The following is a 24,413-nucleotide window of genomic DNA, read 5'->3' as shown; positions in this document are numbered from 1 at the left end:
AACCTTTGCTTGGGCAGTACCAAAAAATCATAGATTCATGGAGTAGTTGAGGTTGGAAGGAACCTGGGGGTCTCTAGTGCAACCCCCTTCTCAAAAGCAGCATCAACTAGAATAGGTTATTCAAGGCCTTGGTGGTTGGGTTTTCAATAGAGACTCCACAGCCTCTCTAAGGAGACTGTTCCAGTGATTGATTATCCTCACTGGTGATCAAAGCTTAATTACTTTGTTTATGTAAAGTCATCATTATTACTAAACTTACATGTAAACTCTTTGAGTAGAAGCAAACAAAATCAAGAGAAACTTTTTTTGTTCTGTAATTTTTAAGTGGCCAGTGTAGCTTTATTTCTTCTGCATATTACTTGTCCTCTGTTTTAAGTGCTAGGAAAAAAGCATTTTGAATGAGAATGATAATGCCAAGTCCGTATCTGTAGATTCTTCTGAGCAAAGAAACTTAAATGTGGCCAAATTTTCAAATTCTGAACACTTACATGCCTTTTTTTCCTGTCTGGTAGGAATTAGCTTCAGAAGCGTACTGTTCTGAATCCTCTTCTGAATTTAAACGGAATTAAGATAAAATCCAACAAATTGATGCTTTTATTTCATACCTGCTATAAAGGAGGTCAAGGAGCCAGAAGACTGCAGGGAAAATAAAGATGTGTTATGAGAATCCTCAAAATAAACTTGTCTGATCTAATCATGCTGTTGAAAACTTAATCGTGATTATTTTTGTAAGCCAGCATCATCTTTACTACTAATTCTTGCCTCTCTGTTACCAGCTGTGTTGTAAACATGAATGCAATTAACTTCTCCAGTTAATCAGCTTTGGATGATTTGTTGGTTTTAAAGGTCTTCTAGCTACACAACAGAAGATTTCAAACACTGAAAATAAATTGGTAAACTTTTTACTGGTTCTAGAGTAATGTTGTACATACATATGAATTCTTGTAACGAAAAAAGGGATCTGGAGACTGGGAAGATAAGGGAGTTTAGTAGGTTTTTTTGCCCATAAAGTGTGAGATTATCTTTTAGAAAAAGCATTATCTGTTCTCAAGAAAGTTAGTGTAATTGCTGATAACATAAATTTTTGGGATGGTAAACTTTTCTTCCCCTAGTGAATACATAAGAGTCATCAAGCTTGTAATGGCAGAGGTCATAATTAAGGCATTTAAAATTTATTTTTTTTCCTCTGTAGCTAATTTGCCTTTAATTTAAAGGTTAATCTGAAATGTCTACTGCTAGGCTAAAAAAGTGTGGGTTTTTTATAGGTCTATAAAGACAAAAGCTGTACTTCAAAGTATGCATAGATGACCTGAAGCAGAGGGAAACAGGGAAGGGATGCCAGTGCATCAGTTAAATAATAAGGTTAATAGGACACTCCGATTCTGCCTGAATAGGTGGTACAGGTGGATGGTATGGTGACAGTGTTTCCCGATAATAAGGTTTTATAACTTCAGATGTTTAATGGTTTGGAGGCACTGTACTTTCAGTATAAAGGACAAATCAGTGACAGTCCATAATTTCATGGCTTGAATTACTGTTCTTCCTTTTTAAGTACCATCTGTATAGTAAAAGAATAACAGGAAATGCTGCAGTTTGTGGTGTTGATATAAAATACAGGTAGTTTGCCTAGTTACGCTTACTGTGAAGTTGCTTTTGCTACCATTGTCCAAAAAATTATGATTCAAAGGAAAACAGTCTTTGTCATCAAAAATTAGTAATCATGTACAGAAGCAGCTTGAGGCTTTCAGGAAAGCTATAACATGACAATCTGATGAGTGCAAGAAGATAATCCTTAGTCCCAAAGGGATGGGCCATCATGTTCAACAGAGTGGCAAAATACTCTTAGCAAGAATGGGTACCAGCCTGCATCATCCATGTCAGTGGTCAAAAATATATATGAACAAATGGAATACTGTCAGGCTTGCAGTACGCACTTACACCATGAGAAAAATCTTTGCAAAAGTATCTTTAGGTAATATTTAGTTATATAATTACATTCTAAATTATTCTCCTGGCTGTAAAATACTTTAATCAGCAACTTTTTAATCTATAGTTTTGAGGTCACACAATTTCTGTTTAACATGAAAACTTAAGACTTCATATATGCAGGACAAAGTTGCCCAAGACTATTTCTCCCTTTCTATAAGTTTTTCTGTAATTCCTAAAGTCGATTTTTTTTTTGTGAGGTAGGGGAGGAGGAATTTGAAACTGCTGAGGAAAAAAACAGTTTTCTTTCTGAACCCTAGCTGCTAATCTTGTAGTGGCAATTAATCTAAACACTGCTTCCTTTTTTATTCAGAAGGCATAGTATAGAGAAAATCACTATTTGCGTATTATATGAAAACCTGGTGTAGTCATGAAGTTCACCATCTGTTTTGGAGAAGGACTATGTCACTTCACTGAATATGAAATGGTAAAGTGGTGATCATCATAATTTTGATGTTGTGATACAAATATTTATTAAAATGCCCTCCTCGCTGAAATAGATGAGAATTAGTTACCTAGATACTTTCAAAGTTTTGGTCATTAGTATCCTGCTCCTTGTCAACAGTAGTTCAGTGTCAATAGTGTGTAATTCTGGTGTAAAACTGTTCTCTGGGTTTAAAACAGAATGCTGTATTGTGATGTTTCCACTTACTTATATTTTCATCACATTAATTTTTGGCAAAACCTGTTTTTTCACCTGTCAAAACAAGTACGCATTGCATACTCTGCATCAGTGGACAAAGGCAACATCAATATTAAAAACACACTTCTAGTGCATTTCCATAACTGAGAGAATATTTGGTTATAACTTCAGATTGTTTCCCAGTTAAAAGTTTAAGTTCTGGATTTATACATGCGTTCTTTCTTTAGCAGATACTAAAGCTGGAGGTAAACAATACGGTAGCAGCTCTCTGGCAGACAACCGTATGCTATTCAAAAACGAACATGCATAACCACCAACTCCAAACAGGGCGAGAAATTACACTCAAAATGTGTAATTTCTTGTACATTTGATGGAATTGGTAACTGAATCAACTAGTTAAACACATGAAACTTGAACTATATGTCAACTAATATACTAAATGTCAACTATATAAAATATCAACTAGTTTTGTTATGAAGGCACTTTTATTTAAAAGCAAAGCAGCATTAAAAGTAGATACTGGCCTAGGGACTTATTTGTGAATGTTCATTCTGTATGTGTAAAGGAATCAAAAGTCATCTTAATCAAGCCTGCGGAAAACGAGAATGAGAACAATACACCTCACTCTGCCTTCTGCCATCCAAGGTGGGTAACAAAATGAAATGTAACAGGATTGTTGCTCTAATCGGTTTCTCAAGTAACTACAGTTACTTTAGGATGCGTAAAACCAATTATGACAGGTATAGCTAGAGGACTTCCTAAATCCAAGAGGTGTGTAGCTAAAGCATAAGGTAATATATTGGCAAAGTAACAAGCAAACCCTTCTGTTCATAACTGCTTGTCAGCTTAGTGCAGTTTTTGGACGCTGTCTGTCATGTAAGTTTAAGCAAATGTGACTGCAATATATATCTATGCAAATATAATACATTTCGTTTTCTAGCTACTGAAATGGTCCCTTTTCAGCAGATTTTTATTCCATTTTTTGAACCTGGTCATTCGTTGTCTGGCACTTTACTATTGAAGACAATTCCTGCTCCTGTAGGAATTTTAAAAATACAACCTCAGTGAAGTTTTTGATTAACACACAAAAGCCTTTACATAAAGGGATTTTTTCCCCAATCAAAAAAAAGAGACTCTTAGAACTGTTTTGTTATCTCACTTCCTTAGTAGCATCTAATTCCTCCTCCTCTTCCTCCTCCTCCTCCTCCTCTTCCTCATCTTCATCTTCCTCCTCCTCCTCTTCGTCTTTTTTTAGCAAACTGCTGGAAATCTGTTAAAACAAAAAATCCAACCCAAGTAAATCAAGTGTTTGTTCTCCTGAAAGAAAAAACAATTCTCTGTTGGTATTTCCAGCCTAAGTACTTACAGGTTTTTTAATTTAGGTGTGTGTGTGTGTGGGGGTAAATTGTTTATGCCTTAACCCTTCGGTTTCTAGTAACATGCACATTGCCAACAGAAACAGGTATGGCACAGAATATAAATACAGTAATGATTTTTAAAAGCTAAAAAAATCCCCATGGTCCCGAGAACTATTATAGGATAGGAAAAACTATTCATTGATTGAATTAATGTTAAAAATCAACAAGACGTTAACTCAGTTTTTTTCTGCGCTGGCTGTTAAGACAGCAGGCTGAGATGAGTATTAAGGCACAATCTTACCTCGAAGACATCAAACCTCTTCAGTTAAATGAAAAACTCGACACTATGCTGCTGAAAGCTGTTTTTGAGAATAAATTACACAAACTTTACACTAGAAAAGTCTTGATTCATATATGAACTTCTTTCCCTGCTGATCAGCACTTGCCCTTCAGAATTATACTGTAGTCCTTTTTTGGTTCATCAAATGTTAAAAACAAGTGCCAGCTGCTAAGCTTTCATCTCATCTGACAGATTCTGCCATCTATCCTTTTTTCTAATAAGGGCTCAATCTAATCCCTATTGAAGATAGATTCTTCACAGAAGATGTAACATTTACAATTTAAAGTAGAATATATGGATTTTTTTTTTCTTTCCCCATGAGAAAAGGAACGTTAAACTCAGAGATAGTTATCCAAGTCATCTGGAATGCTTTTGAAAAATTATTTTAGGTTCAGCAATTCTCTAAGGGCATCTGCAGCTCTAATTTTGGTTATAGTTTCTGAGTTTCTCACATACAGTGATACAACAAAACTTCTGTATTGAAGACAAAACTTGCCTTTTTTTTTTTTTGTGTGTAAACACCCCCCTATTTTAAAAGTCCTTAAATGCTGGTTATTAAATTTGACTTCTGAGATTTCATAATTCATACAGCTATGTATGTAACAAAAGTTTTTTGTGTGTGCATAAAGCAAACTGCAATCATTGTAACTAAAGAAAGCAGAAAAATCCTTAAATCTTGTTGGTGCTCACAAAGTACATAATTTAGTTTGAAGCAAATTCTTGCTTACAAATCTCTGAACATAACAGAAAATGGAGTTAATCATTGGATGAAGCTGGGTTAACTTGAGTCTAAATGCCTAAACCAGCAATCTGTCATTCTGTGAAAGAAGAAAAAGACAATGACACTGATTTGTAATTGGAGATTAAGGAGTGCTGCAGATTGAGCCTGTTAAGGTAGCTTCCTTTCAATGGCTAGACTAATTTCCCAAGTGTTTCCTTGTTATGAGCATCTGAAATTCTTAAGCAGAACTTCAATCCTATTTCTGAATAAAAGCTCCCTCTTCCCCTTTTTTTGAAATAAGAGGTGCTATTTTGGCTTTAAGGCTTTCTTCTGCTTACTAAAGTACCTCTGACCATGCTGTAATTAAACTAAGTAAATTAAATATTATCACTGGTGGTGGTGAGGTGGCGGCAAGATGGCTAACCTAAGATCCAAACTGTATCAGAGTAAGGAACGTGAGAAAGGAAACCGGGCAATTTAAATCCGTGTTATTTTGCCATAAAGCTAGAACAATACCAGTACTTGGAAATTTAATTTTTGATTACTTACTGCTGACAAAATAGTTTAAAAAATTTAATGGAATCTGATATTTTGTTGCTCATAAACAATTTTAGGTGAAAATGACTTCTCTAAGTTTACACGTAGGTGATGACTATCCTTGCTTAAGCTGCTGAGCTGCATGTTTCACCGCATGTGCTACTACAGGAAGTGCGGCAATTCTCTCCTCATGTCTTACACAGCAGGCAGTGTCGCAACACCTGGATGCAAATATTTTCAACCGTGGTTAAATTGATACTTTGCTGTCTTAGAGGGCAGGTGCAGAACAGTTGGCTATATTAAATGCATGTGGATAAAACTCGTGTAATTAAGTTTGATTTAAAATATCTGGAAGAGGTCATTCTCTTCTGCTATAGTTCTGTCTAAAATAGAAGCGTACCAGCCTGAATCAGTAAAACGATAAATTGCCAAATAAAGTGCAAAACGAAGGGCCTTACAAAGCATTGTCGTGAAAACTTAAATAGCCTTTTCAGAACTTGAGTAAAACTAAATACCTGCAATAGTCATGTTTTAAAAAAGACCTGAACCCCTAAAGAGGTTTTCTCATTATGGGGAGCCATCCTACAAAAAAAAAAAAGCTTTCCTGGTGCATAGATGTTTTTGCTCCCGATTAATGGGTACCAGAGATTGAAGCCCTGAGTGTAATTCAAGGTACTGATCCTGATGCAACATATCTTTGCACAATCACAAGGGGCAGCATAGGGGGCGTGCGGAACAGGATGCCTCCCTCTTCTTTACTGCCCTAGAGTGACTGCATTAGTAGGGTGTTCCACCCCTTTTTCCTGCCATGTGATCCTCCTCTGCAGATAGACTGCAGAGCCCAGTAACTGAAATGTACTGCAGTTTTGCTCTGGGTGTAGATGACTTCCTGTTCTTTAGAGATATTCCAGTGAGAGGTTATGAGAACATTAACATCTGAAGTTAGAGCTAAAAGAGAACAGTAAGGTAAACTTGCAAGTTGGTCAAAATGGAGTTCCACTCCATCTCTAAGAGAAATCACAATGTACATACATTTTGGGGTTTTTTGTTTGTTTGTTTTTTTAAAGACAGTCCAAAACATAGCTATCTGTGGTACCTCCAAGTAATTACAGATGCTTTTATACCCTTGGTGCAGTTTTACAGCAGTGCAGGAAGTTCTCAAGGAAGATGGCAACAGACTTTTGACAGCTTCTTCTGGTCTTCAAAAAAAGGAATGGGTAAATATTTTCTGAAGTAGCTTAAACATGGAATTTGGTTGTTTGATAGAGAGGACAGACCCCTTATTCAAAGTCAAGGTTGGTCTTCATGCACCGAATCACTGGGTTCTTTTATCTTTTCAGATGGCATGACTCATACTTTCAACAACAGAATAACTCAACTGTAATAATTGATCCTTTCTGTGTTGAGAGCAGGGAAGGGGAAATGGTGCAAATGAAGTCAAGAAAACTTTTAGTATTACAATATCAATGCATGATTCTATCCAAAGAAGAAAAGTGGGATGAGTGCATTTTAAATTTGTTCATCTTTGTCTTTAACTGAAACACTGGTAAGACTCAGTTACAGGATTAAGGCTGCAATAAATAAAAAAATAATTTAGCCATTTTGCAATGTCTGCAAGTTTACTGTTGCAAACAAGCATCAAAGATTTTTGCAAGGTAGCTGCTTCAAAAGCAGCGGCACTTTCTCCATCTATTTCACTTATTTTTATCATCCTCCTTTTCCTCACCTGCTCTGAATTTTCAGAGTACAAAAGGAAAGGTCTGTCGGTCATGGGTTCGCTCTGCTGCTAGGGGGTATCGCTAGTCTGAGTTTGGATCTGGTAGAGAATCCACACTCTAGAATCTGGATACTGAGACTAAGAATATGCATGTTATTTAAAGAACGTCACTTCGGTTTCCATTAAGCTCATAGATCTTTTCTCTGCAAGATGCCACAGTTTGTTGATGAAAGAAATAGTATCGCTGGAAATGGTATTTTTCAAAAGGAAACAACGCAGCTTTAAAACCTGATTTTGTCTTTTCCTCAAATAAAAATGATACTTAGAAGCTGCATTATTAAAAGCTTAATATGATCTTTATGATCTTGGAAGTCTCTTTACCTTTCTAACTGTCCTGAACTGAGTAAACATAGTGGATACATGTACATTATCTAAGGTTCTACTTAAGACATTCTTTTAATACAGTGATCTAGCATTTAATTTTTCTTTCTTACCTGTACTGTCCTCAATGAAGATTTTAAGGAGCCAGTTCTTTGCAGGGGGGACTTTGAATTTGCGCGAACGATGTCTAAGCGTGACTGATAGTCTGGTGGATAAAGTGAGCTCCGAAAAACCTGTTCAAATGAAGAAAGCTGTGACTTGGGTGCCATGATACAGCTTGCAAGCTACCAATCAGCAAGACTGAAGCTAACAAAAATGCAGCATTGGACAATTAAACCTGCTAGGGAGGTATGCATCAGCTGTAGTTTGGATTGATCACTTTTAGCTGAAACAACATCCTTGCTCAATCTGAGACATACCAACACATTTACGTGGTCAAAGTAAACATTCTTCAGATATCTGAGGGGATTTGCAAGCAGAAAACTGCAATGGTTTCCCACCAACATATGTGGCTGAGTTTCAGGCGAGCCCCAGCAATGCCCTTCAGGCTCTCCATTTCTTGGGGAGAGGAAATCTTAGCCTGTTCACAAGTAAATCCTTGCTGCCAGTCACAGCTACATCAGAGAGATTTTACCTGAAATGTTCAGGAGATATGCAGCTCAAGAAAAATTTGGGAAAACCCTTATAATAGAGGGGAGACTATAATATCCATTATATTTGCAAGTACCTTCCAATAGCCAAAAAGAGTAAATTATTAGACTAACAGCCTGATACTAAAAATAATAAAGCTATTCATGCAAGACTCTATTAATAAAGTCAAGGAAGATGTTAGAATTATGGTCAGTCAATATTTTTATGCAAAGTAAATATTGTCCAATTAAGAGAAAATTTAAAAAGATATTAGAAATTTGGTTGTGAAAGATAAAGTAGTGGCTGAAAGGATGTTTTTAATTGGTGCCACATGATATTTTAATTGTGAAACTAGAATAGTACAAAATTTCCATGGCATAGTTTAAAGAAGTAAAAATACCAAATAGTTTCAAATGTGACTGTCACTGAAGAATCATGATTTTGTATGTCTCGCGCTAACTGAATACTGCCATCCTTGGTCCTGAGCTATGTCATGGGAAAAATAAAATTAGTACTGATAAGATTTACAAAACCAAGACCAAAACTGATACAACTTTGTTGACAAGCCGAACACATATACACAACATACACTTCAATGACAGTAAGTTTAAAGGCCCAACATCCAGAAAAACCGCAAGAATGAATAAAGGACTGAAAAACATATCTTGGGAAAGAGAGACTATAACTCAAAGAGAACAGACAGGGTGACTTGAAGCTGTAATTGCCACAAGGCACAAAAAGCAATTTGGTAGCAAATGTCTCTTAATTCTAGAACAGCCTAATAAAAACCAATGATTGAAAGATGAAAACAAGCAAACAAAACTCAGAATAGAAAGAATAGAGATTTTTAATGAAATAATTAGTCTTTAGAACATCTTATCAGAGCAGTGTAAGATTTTCTCTTACTGTCCATCTTTACAGCGAGATCCACTGCAGAAGTATTCTTTAAGAACTATGATTATCTGAGCTTGGAATGACAGTTCATTTAAGAAAAATCTGTATTTTGTGGGAAATAATAGATTGACCCTGCAGTTCTTTTCTGTTTTTAAAATCTCTGAGTTTATAAACCTGCACGCTCTTGCAGGAGAAGTGTAGAAAAGGGCTCAGTATACATACAAAGTTTGTTCTGGGAACCTGAAACATATGTTGCATTTTCTGTCTGGGACATGTATAGCCCCAAAGTGTGAAAAATGTTTTTATGTAGTAAGTAAACTGAAAAGCAAATCTTAATCACTCTTACCTCTAGATCTTCATTTTCATCAATATTTTGGATATTTTGGTAGGCAGCAGTATATATTTCTAAAGCTTTCCCATGGAATAACATTTCAATAGTTATAAATTCAGAAAATATGTTCTAAAAGCAAATGAAAACAAAGGTTTTCTTAATGCAGTAAAGTACATTTCCACTTCAAATACAAGAAATTACTGAATTCTGTACTTGGTATTTATATGATACAAATAACTGCATGATACCTAGTACTTTTAAAGTAGTCAGACCTGAATTTTAGAAATTAAAAATGTATTCTGGCTGGGCTGCCACTTGCGCAGTTGTCATTTCATACTAAATTCTAAGTAAACACTTGAAAAGTGAAGGCTCATTAGGAGTAAATAAAATGTCTTGCTGAAAACTCATTTGATATTCCCTGACATGTATTCACAAGTTGTAGTCAGTGGATTTTTGCTTTATTGATAGCAAGTTTCTTTAAGGGGTTGGGGATAAATTATCTGTAAATTATATATGTATCTATAATTTACAGATACTTATATATTTTATATAATATTTTATATAATAAAATATTCTTTATATACACAAAACCACTTAATGATGACATCTTCAGAACTCATACAGTCTTTTTCATATTACTCTAACATCAAGTACTGGTTGGTTGGTTGGGTTTTTTAGCCATCTTTCATTCTTTCCTATCTAGTCTGTCTTTTTTTTTTTTATTTCCCCCCCAATAAAAAAAGTATCTCACTTCAGCAATTTTATAATTAAATTTGAAATCACATAATGCGAGTGTTTTTCAGTCACTATAGTCTTTGGGACTTAAGCCACCTAATGTTTGAGAGAGAAATGAAAGCTTTGCTTACTTGCACTCACTGAACATTCAGTGCTTTCTGCATCCGTAAAACTTTTAACTACAGTAACCTACACAAATTTCAGCATGGATAAATATTTTATTATTACTATTTCTGTTAATTTTGCTGTTATTAATCCACATATATCGTTCCACTAACAAATGCAGCTGCCAGTAAAGTAGAACACAGCAACTGTTGGAAGGTGCAGATGCTAAACAATCTGATACAAGAAAATTCTGAATTCAGTAAACTGTAATAATAATGAACTGGGTTTTTTTAATTGCAAAGTTCATGATATTTGGATTATGAAATATTCATGAATACAACAAGATTATGTAGGCTTAAATTAATACTAAATGTTGCTAATCTTGCCAAAGAGTAGCTATAGTAATTTTATTATGCAAGATGAAACATGATGTCATATATTGAAATGTGAGTGCACATACTTTTATGTCCTTTATTTTCTGTTTCTCAAAATTATCAATGGTTTCCTCTAATTGCCGAGTTGTTCGAGTTGCATCCAGTGAAGCCCTCTGCAATTCACTTTCAGCCTAGTAAAGTAACACAAAGGCGAAATTAGTCCTGTATTTGATACAAAGATATTTGCTCCAAATGCCATGAAAACATTTAAGTCTGGGTTTTCAAAATACTACACATCTGTGTTACTGTATTTGTAAATTTTTTTGTAGCTTAACAAACAAATAACAATGCCTTCTAAGCCATTGTGACTTTGATCTGAAACATGAAAAATGACTAGCTGCAGCCAGTTGGGGAAGTCCCACTGCCCTAACCCATTTTCTGTAAAAATCATCTGCTAATTCCGCTGAGCCAGCCCTGACACTCCGCTGATGACACAATGGCTGGGTTCAGGGAATTAACCCAGCACAAGCGTTTACCCTTCAGAAAAGTTAAGCTTTTTTTTAAGCTGGTGTAAAGGAGTGCACAGGCCAGAGTGGTGGATGAGTAGTGGAAAAGATCACCCCTTATTTTCAAGTGCAGATCAACCTGCTGCATCTAAAATCTTTTCCAGTGTCGTGCTCAACCTCGTCTTACCAAGTTATTGTAAATTATTTAAACAGACAATAGAGCAACAGTTGGAACTAATGCACTTCTCCTGTATCTCAGTCAGCAGACTAGAGTTAATATAATGTTTGGATCCAAAAGCATTTTAGGTATTTTGTATTTTTAGTATTTTTATATTATTAAAATATTTTATAAAAAACCATCTTCAACAGGGCACTGAGAAGGGGACACGCCAAACAATCCCTAATGTATAAATACACAGGTTTTCTTATTTTGTTACTACAAAAAGCATTTTAGATAGATATTTTAATTAGATATAACTATGAACTGTATAAAAACACACGCTATCATTTAAATAAAGATATCACAGCTATTCTGGTTAAGTAAAGTCTGAGAACTGTGTAGTATTACAAAATAATGATGTAAAGATGTAAGAGCTTGCACTTGAAAGACCGCAAAATTTGTATCTAAACTTACTTTATTTTCCCAAGACAGTATTTACTTACAGGCTCTGTCAGTGTGTATCATCAGGAATCTATTCTGTCCTGGGATGTGGAAATAGTATATGGATCAAGTAATTTTATCCTACGATCAAGACATAGGATTCTTCCCATTTATACAACACTGCAACTTAAGAGTTTCCATGTTAAAAAATGGAAATGGACACCATAGGCCCAGTTCCCATGATCTAGTTTTTAATGATATGCACATATGGAAACCTAAGGCGTGCTCTGTCACTGCTTTTTCTTTCATTAAAATCTGGTAACCTTATATTACAAGATTATCAATTTGAAACAATCTCCTTACAAAAACGGCTTAATTGTGTCATAGACACAATTTTGCCATTACTGGGCAAAAAAAATTGGTAATGAACTTTAGTAGTACATAAGGTCACATGGTCATCTCCCTTTCTTGATTTTGCCCAAAACACAGGAAGGAAACATAGTAAGAAAAAAAATTTTGTGTATTCTCTATTATTACAATCAGCCACTCTCTGTAAATGAAGGCAGCTGTTACGCATAAGCAGCCATTACACATCCACAGTATGTTATTTCTATGCTAATAAACTATTATCTTCTCGATCCATCCTAAATAGACGGGCCAGATTTTGTGTGCAGAGGCTTTGGGAAAGGAATTTTGTTTATTGTAGAGTGCAATGTCTAAACTTGCAGAAGCTGCATAGTTTGCACAACAGCAGTTTGATATTTTCTCTTCTGAAACACTCACCTGTGACTGGAAATATTAGTAAAGGAAAAAATGGCAAAATAACAATTAATATTGATAAAAGAATCTGTTTTCACTTCTACTTTTAATATATTGTGCGGTATTTAACCTCAGATATTTCAAAACTTCTGTATAACTGGAGACTGCTATTATTATGTTCCCTGAAGCTTCCTGCCATAAGACATTACTTACAGTTTGTTATAGCTTTGCTAGAATTCAAATACCCAGGCAAAAATATTCCTGGATAGCTGTTTGTCTTGGACTGAGGGTTTGGTTATTTATTTATTTAAAACAATAAAATAAATACGTCAGACAACCTAGGTAGACTATTTCAGAAAAAAAAAAAAATCTATTTTGGCATTTTTATATTAAAAAAATCCCACAACAGTAACGTTTTCTTTTCAAACTACTACCCCCACATTTTATAACATGAACTTGAAATCTGGAAGTGAGTCCAGATCCATTGTTATCTGTGGCCAAAGTTGTTCGCTGCTGAAACATCACAGTTGCTCAAGAGAACCACTGCTGGAGCCAAACAGCTACGCTAACGAACATGGCAAAGCCTCTCTCAGACCTAAAAGCTGACCTGCATACATCCTCAAAAGCAAACGAACATATTCCTACTCCAAATACTTTTTATGCATTTTGTGTTGATCACTTTAAAATGCAAATACGTAGCGTTTGGTTCCTTTGGCCATATGCAAAACCAGACTGTACTGAGATTTAATAAGTCTTCAAGCAAAGTCTTTTAAATACAGAAAACACAGGTGTTATATGAAGGATATTTGAGAGTAGCTTAGCAAAGAGAGGAGAAACAAGCTAGCTGCCAGCCATATAGCCATGAAATCAACTGGGAGTTAGCACAAGAGGGAGAAAAATGGGACCAGTCTCCCTTTGGGGAGAATAGTGTACTGTCATCATTTACTCGCGTAATTGTAATGGAAGAGAACTCTGCATCACAGCTCAAGTCCCAACCCTATGGCTGACATTTTTGTGTCTTTATTACACAAGGAAGTCTAATTAGTCATCACTTGATTTAACCAATATGGTTAATATTAAATGGGAATTCTTTAGCAGAGACCAAAATAAAACACAATTCTCCTGAGTGGCATTTGACCATCACAATCATTGTCTCTCTTTCTGCAATCCCATGCGCCAGTCACTAGAAAGATCCTAATTTCTGAAATAAAGTTGATGAAATCTTATGAAGAATAGGACTGCTTCACTCCTGAGTCCAACGCTGAAGTGTAAGAAAAAATAAGCAGCCCATCATCATGAACTTAAATGCAGTATCATAATACATGGGCATAAAGGGACTGAAGTAGAATTGCCTCGATCACCTTTATTTTGGCATTTCCTAGATTCTAATTGCTTCAGAATTTGAAACTTCAATAAGAGTTTAATAGAAATTCTGTGGAGGCTTAATTTTTCTCTCTGTGATACAAAATAGTAAACTGGAGAGGGTCACTGATCTTTCAAAAGAATAGTCTGGTTGAGTATTCTCCTAGCAGAATAACAACTTTCCTTTCACACTTGACCTCACAGCTGGAGGAAACCCATATCCCACCTAAAGAGCATTCTTCTGTTATTACTTTCTAAACGCAATAGTTTAATTCCCAAGAAATTCTTATAGCCACTAGAAATACAGGATACAATAATGTGTCGATCCGATGGATTACGCTGACGTGTCTTTTCCAGTTGAGATAATTGCTTGGCTTCTCGGTTCTTTGCCGTTAAAGTTGCTTTAAGATCATCCTGAAAAGAAAATGTTTTACACATGTTTGAAATAGATCTAGGATAACAGATTTAGGATAATACAAAACATACTTTTCTTCATACATGCATTGCCTAGAAAACATGAAGAGAACTGCTTTAAACAAAACCATGTTTTACTGATCTTATCCTGTTAAATGATCCCCTGAAAGAGAAGTCAACGGGGACCAAGAGAGTTTAGCACCTTGCACAACTCTGTAGCACACACTGTAATTTAAAATGTGGGGAAAAAAGATATTTACAGCTTTTCATGAAAAGTACAGTAGATAGTCAAAAGCTGACATCCTCAAAGCAGTAAGAAAACAAGCCCATTCCAGGCTTAGCAATGGAATAAAGGCGGGATTTGAACTAAAATGTGGCATCAAATAAATAGGTAAGAGAAAACCCAAAACAGGCAGCAGTTAAGTACCAATCGGAGGTTATGAAGAACTGCTACACAGAGCTTAAGGTGCCACAGAAAATCCATGGCTGAGAGGATTAAACTGCATATTTACATATGCAGTTAGTGTTTAAATACATTTGGAACAAAATACATCCTTGTAATGATGTAGCTGGAGAAGATGAAGTTTATTGATATAGAAAAGGCAGAAACTGTTGATAAATATTTTTGCTCCTCATTTCCAAAGGAGAAGCAGGATGTACTTCTAGGAAGATCTGTGACAATTTAAGAACACACCACTCTCAAATTCTCATTCATGCTATAAAACTGTGGTTTGCAAAGAGCTTGGCATAGATGGAATCTAAAATTGTCAGTCAGATATTTATCACGCCATTAACCCTCGTATGGGAAATGACATTAATTTTGATGGCTCTAATTTAAAGCAGCAGTACCTTAGAACAAGCAGAAATACAGCCCAAAGGAATCAGTCTAACAAAATCCGGGGCAGGAGTTTGCAACGCAATTCAAACCATCATTTCTTCTAAAAAGGCCAGTTCCCATTTATCTACCACTCCAGAAAAGAGTGGATTTAAGCTATTAAAAACTATAATCTTGGGAAGTTGTCTGTGCTCCTTCCCTCAATTTCAGAATTTTAACATGGTTGTAGGTCTCCTTCACCCAAAAAGACATGCAACCAGGAACATGTCTCTTTCAAAGTTCTGTGATCCTGTGACCAGATCACTAGTCAATGATAAGCACAAGCATGCCAAGGTTCAAAGTGCTGTGTCTTCAATAACAAGTCTGTACATGAGGTGAGGGTCAAAACACGCACTTTCTTCCTTGTTTCTGTCCTTACTGTCTGTATGTCCTTGTGTCACTGGCATTTTGCTTTGTCTTCAGGGACACAGGGCTGGTTTCTGATCATAAAAACTGCATTTTTAGCCCATTAAAACTAATTCTGCTGCTTGTTCTTTCAAAAGGGAATTTACACCACCTTTAAGGCCATCTGAAAGACTGCTGGAAAGTGCTTTGTCCTTTATGAAAACCATGCAGCTGCAAGAAAAGCAACAGTAGAAAAAGCTATTTTAATGCTTTACATTTTCTATTTTAAATTAAAGGTAGAGAAAGAGAAGAGAAAAACGTATTTATTTTTGCCATAGAACACCACAGTCTTGTATCTAATAGTCACAGCTGCATGTTTAGTGTTATTTAATGACTGGGCCCTGTCAACAGCACTGACTTTCTAGGCCCATTTAAAACAGTCAAGCAGATTTAACACTGTGGCTGACAGGGTTCTGACTTTCATGCAAAGTATACTTGAGAACGCTAAAGAAACCACTAGAGTTACCATTATAAAATTCAGTATTTTTTTTCTAGCACATAGTGACTTTGGAAACACCTACAGGGACTGCACTGTTCCCCTCTCTACCTCTGTTCCCTATGGCAACAACAGCCATCATACTTCCCTGTGCTAGACGAAGCCTGACAAACATTTGGTGCTACTGTAGCTATAGTGGTGGAGCTATATACAAATTCTGAATGTACAAAGACAGGTCACAGTTACATACATATTTTGTCTAGGACGTTGAAAAACTGAAAATGGTGCCAAAAAACCCATTAATATATATATGCAAAAACTGGGGAAAATGCCATTATGGTGAAAGAACTAAGGTCTACATTTTTAGTTAGCTGAAAAGAATGAAAAATTGTTTTACTAGCATCTAAATACCTTCATCCAGAAAGAAAACAGAGCATTACAGAGCTCTTTAATCTCAGGGGAACATGTGACAAGAACCAAAGATTAGGTGAAGTCTTTAATTTAAAACAAAACGCCACAAACATCAACTAACCACTAACTACCACAAACAGTCCTACATTCCCCTTCAACGTCTTCAGACCAAGATTTGATGTGTTTTTGGAAAACATGCTTTAATTACACCCAAGGAGAAATGGGATGGAACGTAATAGCCAGTGAGATAAATGACAGATGCAGAGAATATAAAATTATTCACAGTCCCTCTGGCTTTAAATTATGAATTCAAGTCACACGTAAGAACTCTGGTCAGCCATCTAATTTCAAACTATACAGAAGTACAGCTACAGTCCATCCACCAGGCAACAAGCTGGCGGATCCTCATCACTGTACTGTTACCTGCTGTAGTCACTGAAGTTATTAAAGCAAATCAGTCCTTTCTTCTGCAGGTGGATCAACTTGGTTTTATGATGTCCTGTTTTATATGAAGAAAAGGAACCAGGAACAGAGTTGCCAAAAAGCAGAAAAGTGAAGATTGATATATAGAACAATGAAACAGAAAGAAATGCTAAAATCTTACTGAAGCTGCATTCCATCACAAGAATATTACAGTAGGTTCCACTGAAGCTGCCAAATGCCATCCCAGAGAGCTACTGGGACAGGACATGTGAATGAAACAATCTAATTGCACTAGCAGTTAAATGACACTCTATTCTGATTGACCTGGGCCTCTTCAAAGCATTTAGCATCACAGGACATTGATGTCTCACCTGACAGAAATTGCAACAGTTCTTTTTAGGTACAGCACAAAAATAGTTTGTGTACATCCTGGAGCAGGTCCAGTAAGTAGCAGTGAGAACATCCCCTTTATAGCAAGTGCTATAATGACATATTCCGCCTGGTTTTACTTAATCAGCTAACGTAGTTATAGGTACAGTAGTCCTACACCTAGCACCCTGTGTTAACTTTACGTGAGTGACAAAACTTCCTTTTTCACTAAAAATGTCCCAGTGTCTAGAAATGATAACTATAGACCAGACAGCTGAAGTTTTAACCAAGATTTACATTAATGGTGTGTGTGTGTGTCATTTAATGGCCTACATCTTTAGTGAAGTCTCTCTTAGTTCAAAGATATGTTGATAAAATAGTTAATCTCATCTACAGTTTAAGAATGCTCTTGTACTCCTCAGTGTAACTAAGATAAACATTATGCAATGCTTTCTGGGACTATGAATGGCAAAGACAACAGAAAATGCCATTCTCTATGGCAAGGGATGACCTGGCTTCAGTTGCTTCTGTCCTCAGCATTTACTGAGGACATTTACATATCTCCAATGCTTCAGAAACCCCAAGCATTCCTGCAGCATTCTCTGTGTCTCCTCAGAAATGCGATTGCCACGAACACAGGAAACTTGTCTTCCACCCTCAACATTTATATCCTATAGAATACACTAGGTCAGATCTAGGTCTCACAAACTGGGTTTCAGAACAACTATTAAAATACCGAATTCTAGGAGACAGGTTCTATAGGCTACAACTCTGATAAGGACTACCGCATGTAGTACTACTCAAGTGCAGGATGCATTTCCTTCATGATTGTTTCTCTAACAACCAATTGAGATAGCTATGCAGTAAATTCTGAACACTGTACTCGCTTCTTCACCATACTGAAAAGATACAAGAACAAAAACATCTGAAAAATGCTTGTTTGAGGGGCAATGCCACAATGTACTCAAATTAACCCCGATGAACATCTGGTTAAGATTTCTGTATTATAAAATACCATCAAATATTGATCATTTTACCTTCTGATTTATACAGATTATGATACAGATATACACATCAAATACAGATTTGAGTTTACAGGATGAAGGTAACCTCTATAACGTATACGAGTATTACGAAGAACTGCTTTCATTCTATAAACTAATACCTGCTTACTAAAGTTTACTTGCTCAAGCTATCCCTCCTGGAGGAAAGAAATTTACAGATACTTTGTGAGAATATTTCAAAACCCTATATACACTGTTTCCAGAATATAGCGAATGAAGAGACCTCAGGTTTTTGTGTATCTTCAGGTCATCCCGATGACTTTGCAGGACAGAGAGGGATTCAGGCCACTACCTATTTATCAGTTTCAAAAAGTGTCTTCTACATTATGAGCTTCAATGTAGAATGCAATTCTAAGTTAGAAAAGCTGTTAAAGGCAGAATATAGATGAGCCAAAAGCATTACAAATAATTCACCTTTTGGAACTCTGAACAACAACAGCAATAATAATAACTATTATTATTAAATAAAAATAATTACATTATTAAAGAAAAACGTCCTCAATTTGCACTATCCAGGAAGGTTCACACTATCCACAATGCTTTTTTTTAGCATTTGCTTGTGCTCCAAGAGTCTGAATATCCTTGTCTTCACATCAAAGCCTTTTCCTCCAACATATATACAGCTTCAATTCATATATATTACTATATAATTTAGTTGGACCAATTACTGCAGTCAGAAAAATCAGAACCACACCCCCCTGCAAATTAGTTTTCAACTGAGTGGCCAGAACACCAAAATGTACCTTGTAAGAAAACAGACATTTAACCTACCCTTTTAAGTTTCACTATGGTCCCGTAACTTTTCAGAGGTTCAACAACCTTGGCTTCAAGCCTGTCAACCTATAAAAGAAATCACAAGGTCACTAAAATCATCTGCATCTATGGTGTGCAGAAACAGAAAACAATTCATTTACTAGTGACTCATCTTATTAGGCATTTAGTCCATATATGCTGAAAATATAGTGGGAGGGAGGTTTTAAAAATATTGCAAGAACCAGAATCAATTAAATTAACCAGTAAGTCATTTGTATTTCAAGAAGCTCAAGCTGATTTCTAGTGGAACGCCTTTTTTTTCAATGGCAACATATATAAGGATAAATAAAACACGGAGATTCTAACAACTGAGTACTAAATACATCAAATACTGCATCTTGAATATCTGTAGCTTTCTATCTAAAGTTAAAGATCAATGTATTTGCTCTATACTTTTTGATAGATTATGGACTAAACCGTCTTTGCTATGGACTAAATCATCTTTGCTATCAAACACACTGTATGAAATACAATGCTTCTGTTCTTAAAAAAGAATGGAAGCAGCATAATAGGTACTGAAAATATTAAAAATACCAATAACAGGTTGTGTAAAATGCATGAATGCTCTCACAGATGAGTACATCTGAATTATTATTTCAGTTCTGCTAGTTAGAAAAACAGCTACATATGGTCAGACAGGCAATAGGATAAGACCTGCCTGCTTGTCAAAATTGACAATACTGCCCAAGCGGCCCTGGCATAAGCTGCTCATGACTTTGGACCATCTGGCCTGTCACTGTTACGTCCACATTAGGACAAGGTGCATACCTCTACTGGGAAGGGACAGACATTACACTCCCCTCTGAACTGGAAGTCACCAGCCAGCCAAAATCTATGCCAACTGAGCAAACATTTCTCCTTGACTACAATCTACCAGGGCACTGCCAAACAATTTCACTTAAACTACCAATAGAATGGAATGGGATAGGGCAGTAAGGGTCTAAATGAAACATATGATGTAGACATACCAAATAACCTGCCCGTCTTCCTTGCTTACCATTCCACATGTTGTGAAAGTACCTCACACCTCAGCATTTATATATCTAGCATTGCAGCTGAAGACCAGAAATCGATAACTCTTATAAGCTATTTTTCTCTTGCCCACATTGTCAATACATACGAAAACTGTTAACCTAATGCCCAAAAGAAACAAGGCTGAGATTAGTATGAGCAAATGAGTACTTGATTTAAAGGCTAGAAGCTTCTCTTTTCCTTTGCTTATTCTGCCTTGTCTCCTTCAAAGGGCAATGGTGGCTTGGGGACAGGCATGGTAGGAGGATGTTGGCCAAATGCCATTTTTTAAAAATACACTTAGAAATCGAAAGATGACAACTCAAGTTGTTAGATAGGTACCTTGGAATTACAGATTCATAGTTTAAAGGTGAAAATGGACTGAGAGATCATGCAGTCTGACTTCACATGCATCTTTGGCCATAACATAAATTTGCCCTATTAACAGAGGGATAAGTTGCTGTTACACCAATTGAAACATAAGGACCTACATGTGGCTCAGCTGGAGGTTTTCGCACCCTCTACTTAGACTAGATACCTCATAGATTAACTACTTTTAAAAGGTTTTCTTTTTCTACTTCGCTAATATAGAAAGACTTGCGATGCTTCTTTTTTTTTTAAAAAGAAAAAAGGTCCTATCTGAAAATATCAAGAATGTCAACTACCTTCATCTCTTTTTTAAATTATAATGGTTCTTAGCTTTTCAAAACTGTAAGTGGGAATTTTCTATGCACTACTGAAAGAACAGATACGTACTCCAAAACCAGGTTGAGTACAAGTGAATTAATTCATTTTTTCTTCAATCTCAGCATTTGAAATTCTGGATCGTAAGTTACAGTTTGACTGGCCCCGCACATAGATGTGTAAGCGGCATAAACACCGTTCTTTACACTCTCAACTTATCTAGCAGAAACGCGACTGTATTGTCACACATGTTCCAAATCAAGTTTGTACTTTTCATGTTGAACTACAGACTTATGAAATCTACAGTGGTCCCCAACAGCACCTCAGAGGGGCTGTCAGTGCCCAGTGAAGGATTCCAGTTAGTATCCTCTTCCATACTACTTCCGATAGCAGACTCAGCAAAAGGGAAATGACTGATTTTACCTCAGCTACCTTGAGACAACTCAAGTCACAAAACTAAAAGAACACTTTATTAACCATAAATCATAATCCAAAGTCTAAGACCAATAAAAGATTTGCTCTGTCTCAATTCTGTGAGTGCTCATACGGATAGTTTCACTGACTTCAACAGGACTAATCACAGGCAGTTTTCACTAAAGTTATTAGCAGAGTAAATGATAAATGCTTTGGCAGCCTGTCCTGCTCTGCCACTAATATATTTAAAAGTGGTTTCTCACATGTTTCTGTCATGACTGCAGAATATATCTTTCCCCTTTAAATCACAGATAAGTAACTGAAAAGTTCAGATGGCAAACACAACATGTACAGCTTTAATTTTGTACCTCTGCCTGGCGATAATCCTGAAGTCTGGAAAATTCATCTGCAAAGTTTTTCAGTCCAACTTTTAAGTTTGGTGTCTCTGTGGCTGCATATGCATATATTTCATTTACTAGAAGATCTGCTTTGTCTCGTAGTCTGGCAGTTTTACGTACATATCCAGCAAATATTTGGCACAATTCACCAAAATGTTTTTCCACATTTGAAACAGCATCTTGTATTTGTCTAGTCTGATTGTCCCTAGATACCAAAGAAAAATAAGTGAAAAATAAGAAGGGGACGAATGTTTACAACACATACAGAAGAAAAACTATTATACTATTAATAATTTGTGCATGATTTGGACATTTAATTTCAGTGCAAAACAGAAATCTATTCTTAAAAAGATAATATCATAACAACTGATTCATATGTGCTTATTTATGAATGAAAAACAGAGAAACAAAAAAAGCAGGATTTATACTTAAAGATCCAATAGAAGAAAACCCAAATCACAAAAATCAGCTCAGAAGTTTTCTTCCTGCGGTTAAGCAAAAGCTCACTATTATTGTTGGTATTAATTACTAACATAGTGGTGACACTGGCAGGTCTCAAACAAGACTGGGTCACGCAGCTTCCTCCAAGAGTCTACAATCTAAACAAAGTCAATGGTTGGAGAAATTAGGCAGCACAGGGCAAATCTGTAAAGGTATTAAATGTTCTTTAAATTGTGAACAGGTACCAACCAAACCGCTCCTGTTCAGCACTACAGTGGATAAATATCCCTGTAAATTAGAGAAGAAAAGTGAATGGACACAAGTACAGAGGGGAAACTCTAAAAACATAAAGGACATTCATCACACCAACAAGTTATTTTCTTTTTAATTATAATACTTGAATTCAATTTTTTATTTCAACCAAATGCCTGTATGTTTCATTATTAATGATCTAGATAAGTTATTCTGAATTTTTAATTAATATTGATAATTAATTGATATTTTGCTTCCCTGTTCCTACATCATTTGGTAATCTTGCTTTAGTTATGCCTCAGTGATACTATTAAACCAAATCAGTGTCAGTGAATTCATGCCAGTTGTTGTTGATCTCACTGAATCAACTATGGGATAATTTAGCTAACGGTAAGTGCCAGGTAGTGGGTCCTAAGAAGTCTCCATGGTCTACATGAGGTGATTCATGTGAAGTGCTGGAATTCTCAGCAAGAGGATTCACTTGTACCACTGCCATGGTGAGGAACAGAAATGAAAACTTCCTTCATACCCTTAAGCTATCCCAACTCCAAATCCCGATGAATATTTAAATATTGACTTAGTATCACAACACATGAAAATCTGAAAAAAATGGGAGAAATGCAATACTTTAAGACTAAACAACAATGCAGTCAATTCAAATGAAGAACACCTTTATTCAGGAACTCTTCAGGAAAAATATTTCCGGACAAAGTTCTGCTATAGGCAAAAACCCAGTTGTGTTGCTTCATGGCAAACAGTCTAGAAGACTGTTCAAAAGACATATTGTTCAAAGAAAGAAAAAAATTCCAAGTACGTTTTTCAGTCCTCCAGGACATGCTTGAGCATAGAACCATTTGAATAGGAAACGTTTCACCCAGCAAGTGTGAAAGTAACAGTCTCATTATGTACTAATAAAGTTAATCTGACAAAATCTTCAGTAAAAGGTACACCTCCTTTCCTGTTTTATTGGAAGAAAGTGTTCCTCTCCCAGGGAGGAGCCTTAAGCGCGTCTCCTCACTCGCGCTACAATTTTGATCTCACAGTACTCCCATGCAAATAATAATTTTGGGACATGAACACTACATTTCCTTAGATGGGGGTGTGAAAAGTTTGGGGTTTTTTTCTCCCCTCCTAATTATTTGTGACTGCTTAGAGGCGGCCACAAAATTACCAGCGAAGAGGCCCGATTAAATCGGCAAGTCTTCACTCCATCTCTGCGCGGCACACTAAGCCTAGAAAAGTTTCGCGGCCTTCACCTGAGGAAAACGGGGTTGGATCCCCTACCCCCAGGGAGGTTAGCTGCTGTAGGAGGGACTGGGCCTCGCATCGCCCCCCGAACCCCCCGCACCCCCTAGGTACCCTGACTGCAACAGGGCCGCCTCCTCCTCCCCTGTCCAGCCAGGCCATGCGACGCGGCCAGCCCCCCCCGCCCCCCAGGACCAGCCTTCCGGGGGACGGGCAGCGACCCGCAACAGGCGGTGGCGGCACTGCGGGGCCTCCCCCGCCCCGTTACCTGGCGTCCAGCCCGCGGCCCAGCAGCATCATGGCGGCAGCGGCGGCGGCGGCGGCTCGGCGGGAAGGAGGGCGGCGCTCCGCGTGCGCTCGGTTTCCATGGACACCACCCGCCGCCCGTCCCGCCCCGGCCCGGCCGAGCTCGGTGCCTGAGGGGCGAGCGCCCGTCTCTCCTTCCCCGGGGCTACCGCAGAGGGACGGCGGCTTTGTGAGGGGAGACCGCCAAATACTGCCGGCGGCTCTCGGGCACCGGCTCCCGCCCGCGGAGCAGCCCCGTCCCTCTCGGCGGCCCGAGGGCGGTGGGACTCCGAGTCCGGCGGAGCCCCACCGGGAGAGGTGCAGGGCCAAGGCCTGGCCCGGCGCAGGAGCAGAAAGCAGGAGGGCTCGAGCCTATCCTGTAAAAAAAAATAAAATCAAAAACCTCTTTTTTTTTTTTTGTAAATGCCTTTTTTTTGCACATCGAGGCTTGGCAAGAGTAGCAGTCCAAGGCTAAGCGGCCCACCAGCCTGTCA

General features: G+C 37.1%; 1 protein-coding gene across 2 annotated transcripts; it reads right to left on the bottom strand.

Moving 5' to 3' along the window:
- Positions 1-311: 311 nt before the first annotated feature.
- Positions 312-24,029, bottom strand: CIBAR1 (CBY1 interacting BAR domain containing 1). 2 transcript variants are annotated; one of them, XM_074577429.1, is made up of 9 exons: positions 23,903-24,029; positions 21,667-21,901; positions 19,148-19,216; positions 14,293-14,394; positions 10,839-10,943; positions 9,554-9,667; positions 7,797-7,916; positions 3,789-3,899; positions 312-636 (listed from the first exon to the last, which is right to left on the bottom strand). In XM_074577429.1, the coding sequence occupies exons 1-9, from the start codon at positions 23,932-23,934 to the stop codon at positions 595-597; spliced, it is 930 nt and encodes a 309-aa protein (XP_074433530.1). In that variant the 5' UTR covers positions 23,935-24,029; the 3' UTR covers positions 312-594. The 2 variants fall into 2 exon arrangements, with proteins under 2 accessions (XP_074433530.1, XP_074433531.1); XM_074577430.1 differs by lacking the exon at positions 312-636 and adding an exon at positions 12,643-12,648 and having other exon boundaries at positions 3,766-3,899; positions 23,903-23,968.
- Positions 24,030-24,413: the final 384 nt, after the last annotated feature.

Source organism: Larus michahellis, chromosome 2 (genome assembly GCF_964199755.1).
Source record: "Larus michahellis chromosome 2, bLarMic1.1, whole genome shotgun sequence".
NCBI classification, from domain to species: Eukaryota; Metazoa; Chordata; class Aves; order Charadriiformes; family Laridae; genus Larus; species Larus michahellis.
This window is presented reverse-complemented; position numbering and strand designations above follow the sequence as displayed.

Excerpts from the sequence above, each read along its gene's own strand:
- CIBAR1 (XM_074577429.1), bottom strand. The coding sequence starts at position 23,934 with ATGATGCTGCTGGGCCGCGGGCTGGACGCCAG. Across the intron at positions 7,917-9,553 it reads ATGAAAATGAAGATCTAGAG|GTTTTTCGGAGCTCACTTTA; the intron begins GTAAGAGTGATT and ends TCATTTGAACAG. Across the intron at positions 3,900-7,796 it reads CTTCATTGAGGACAGTACAG|ATTTCCAGCAGTTTGCTAAA; the intron begins GTAAGAAAGAAA and ends TTGTTTTAACAG.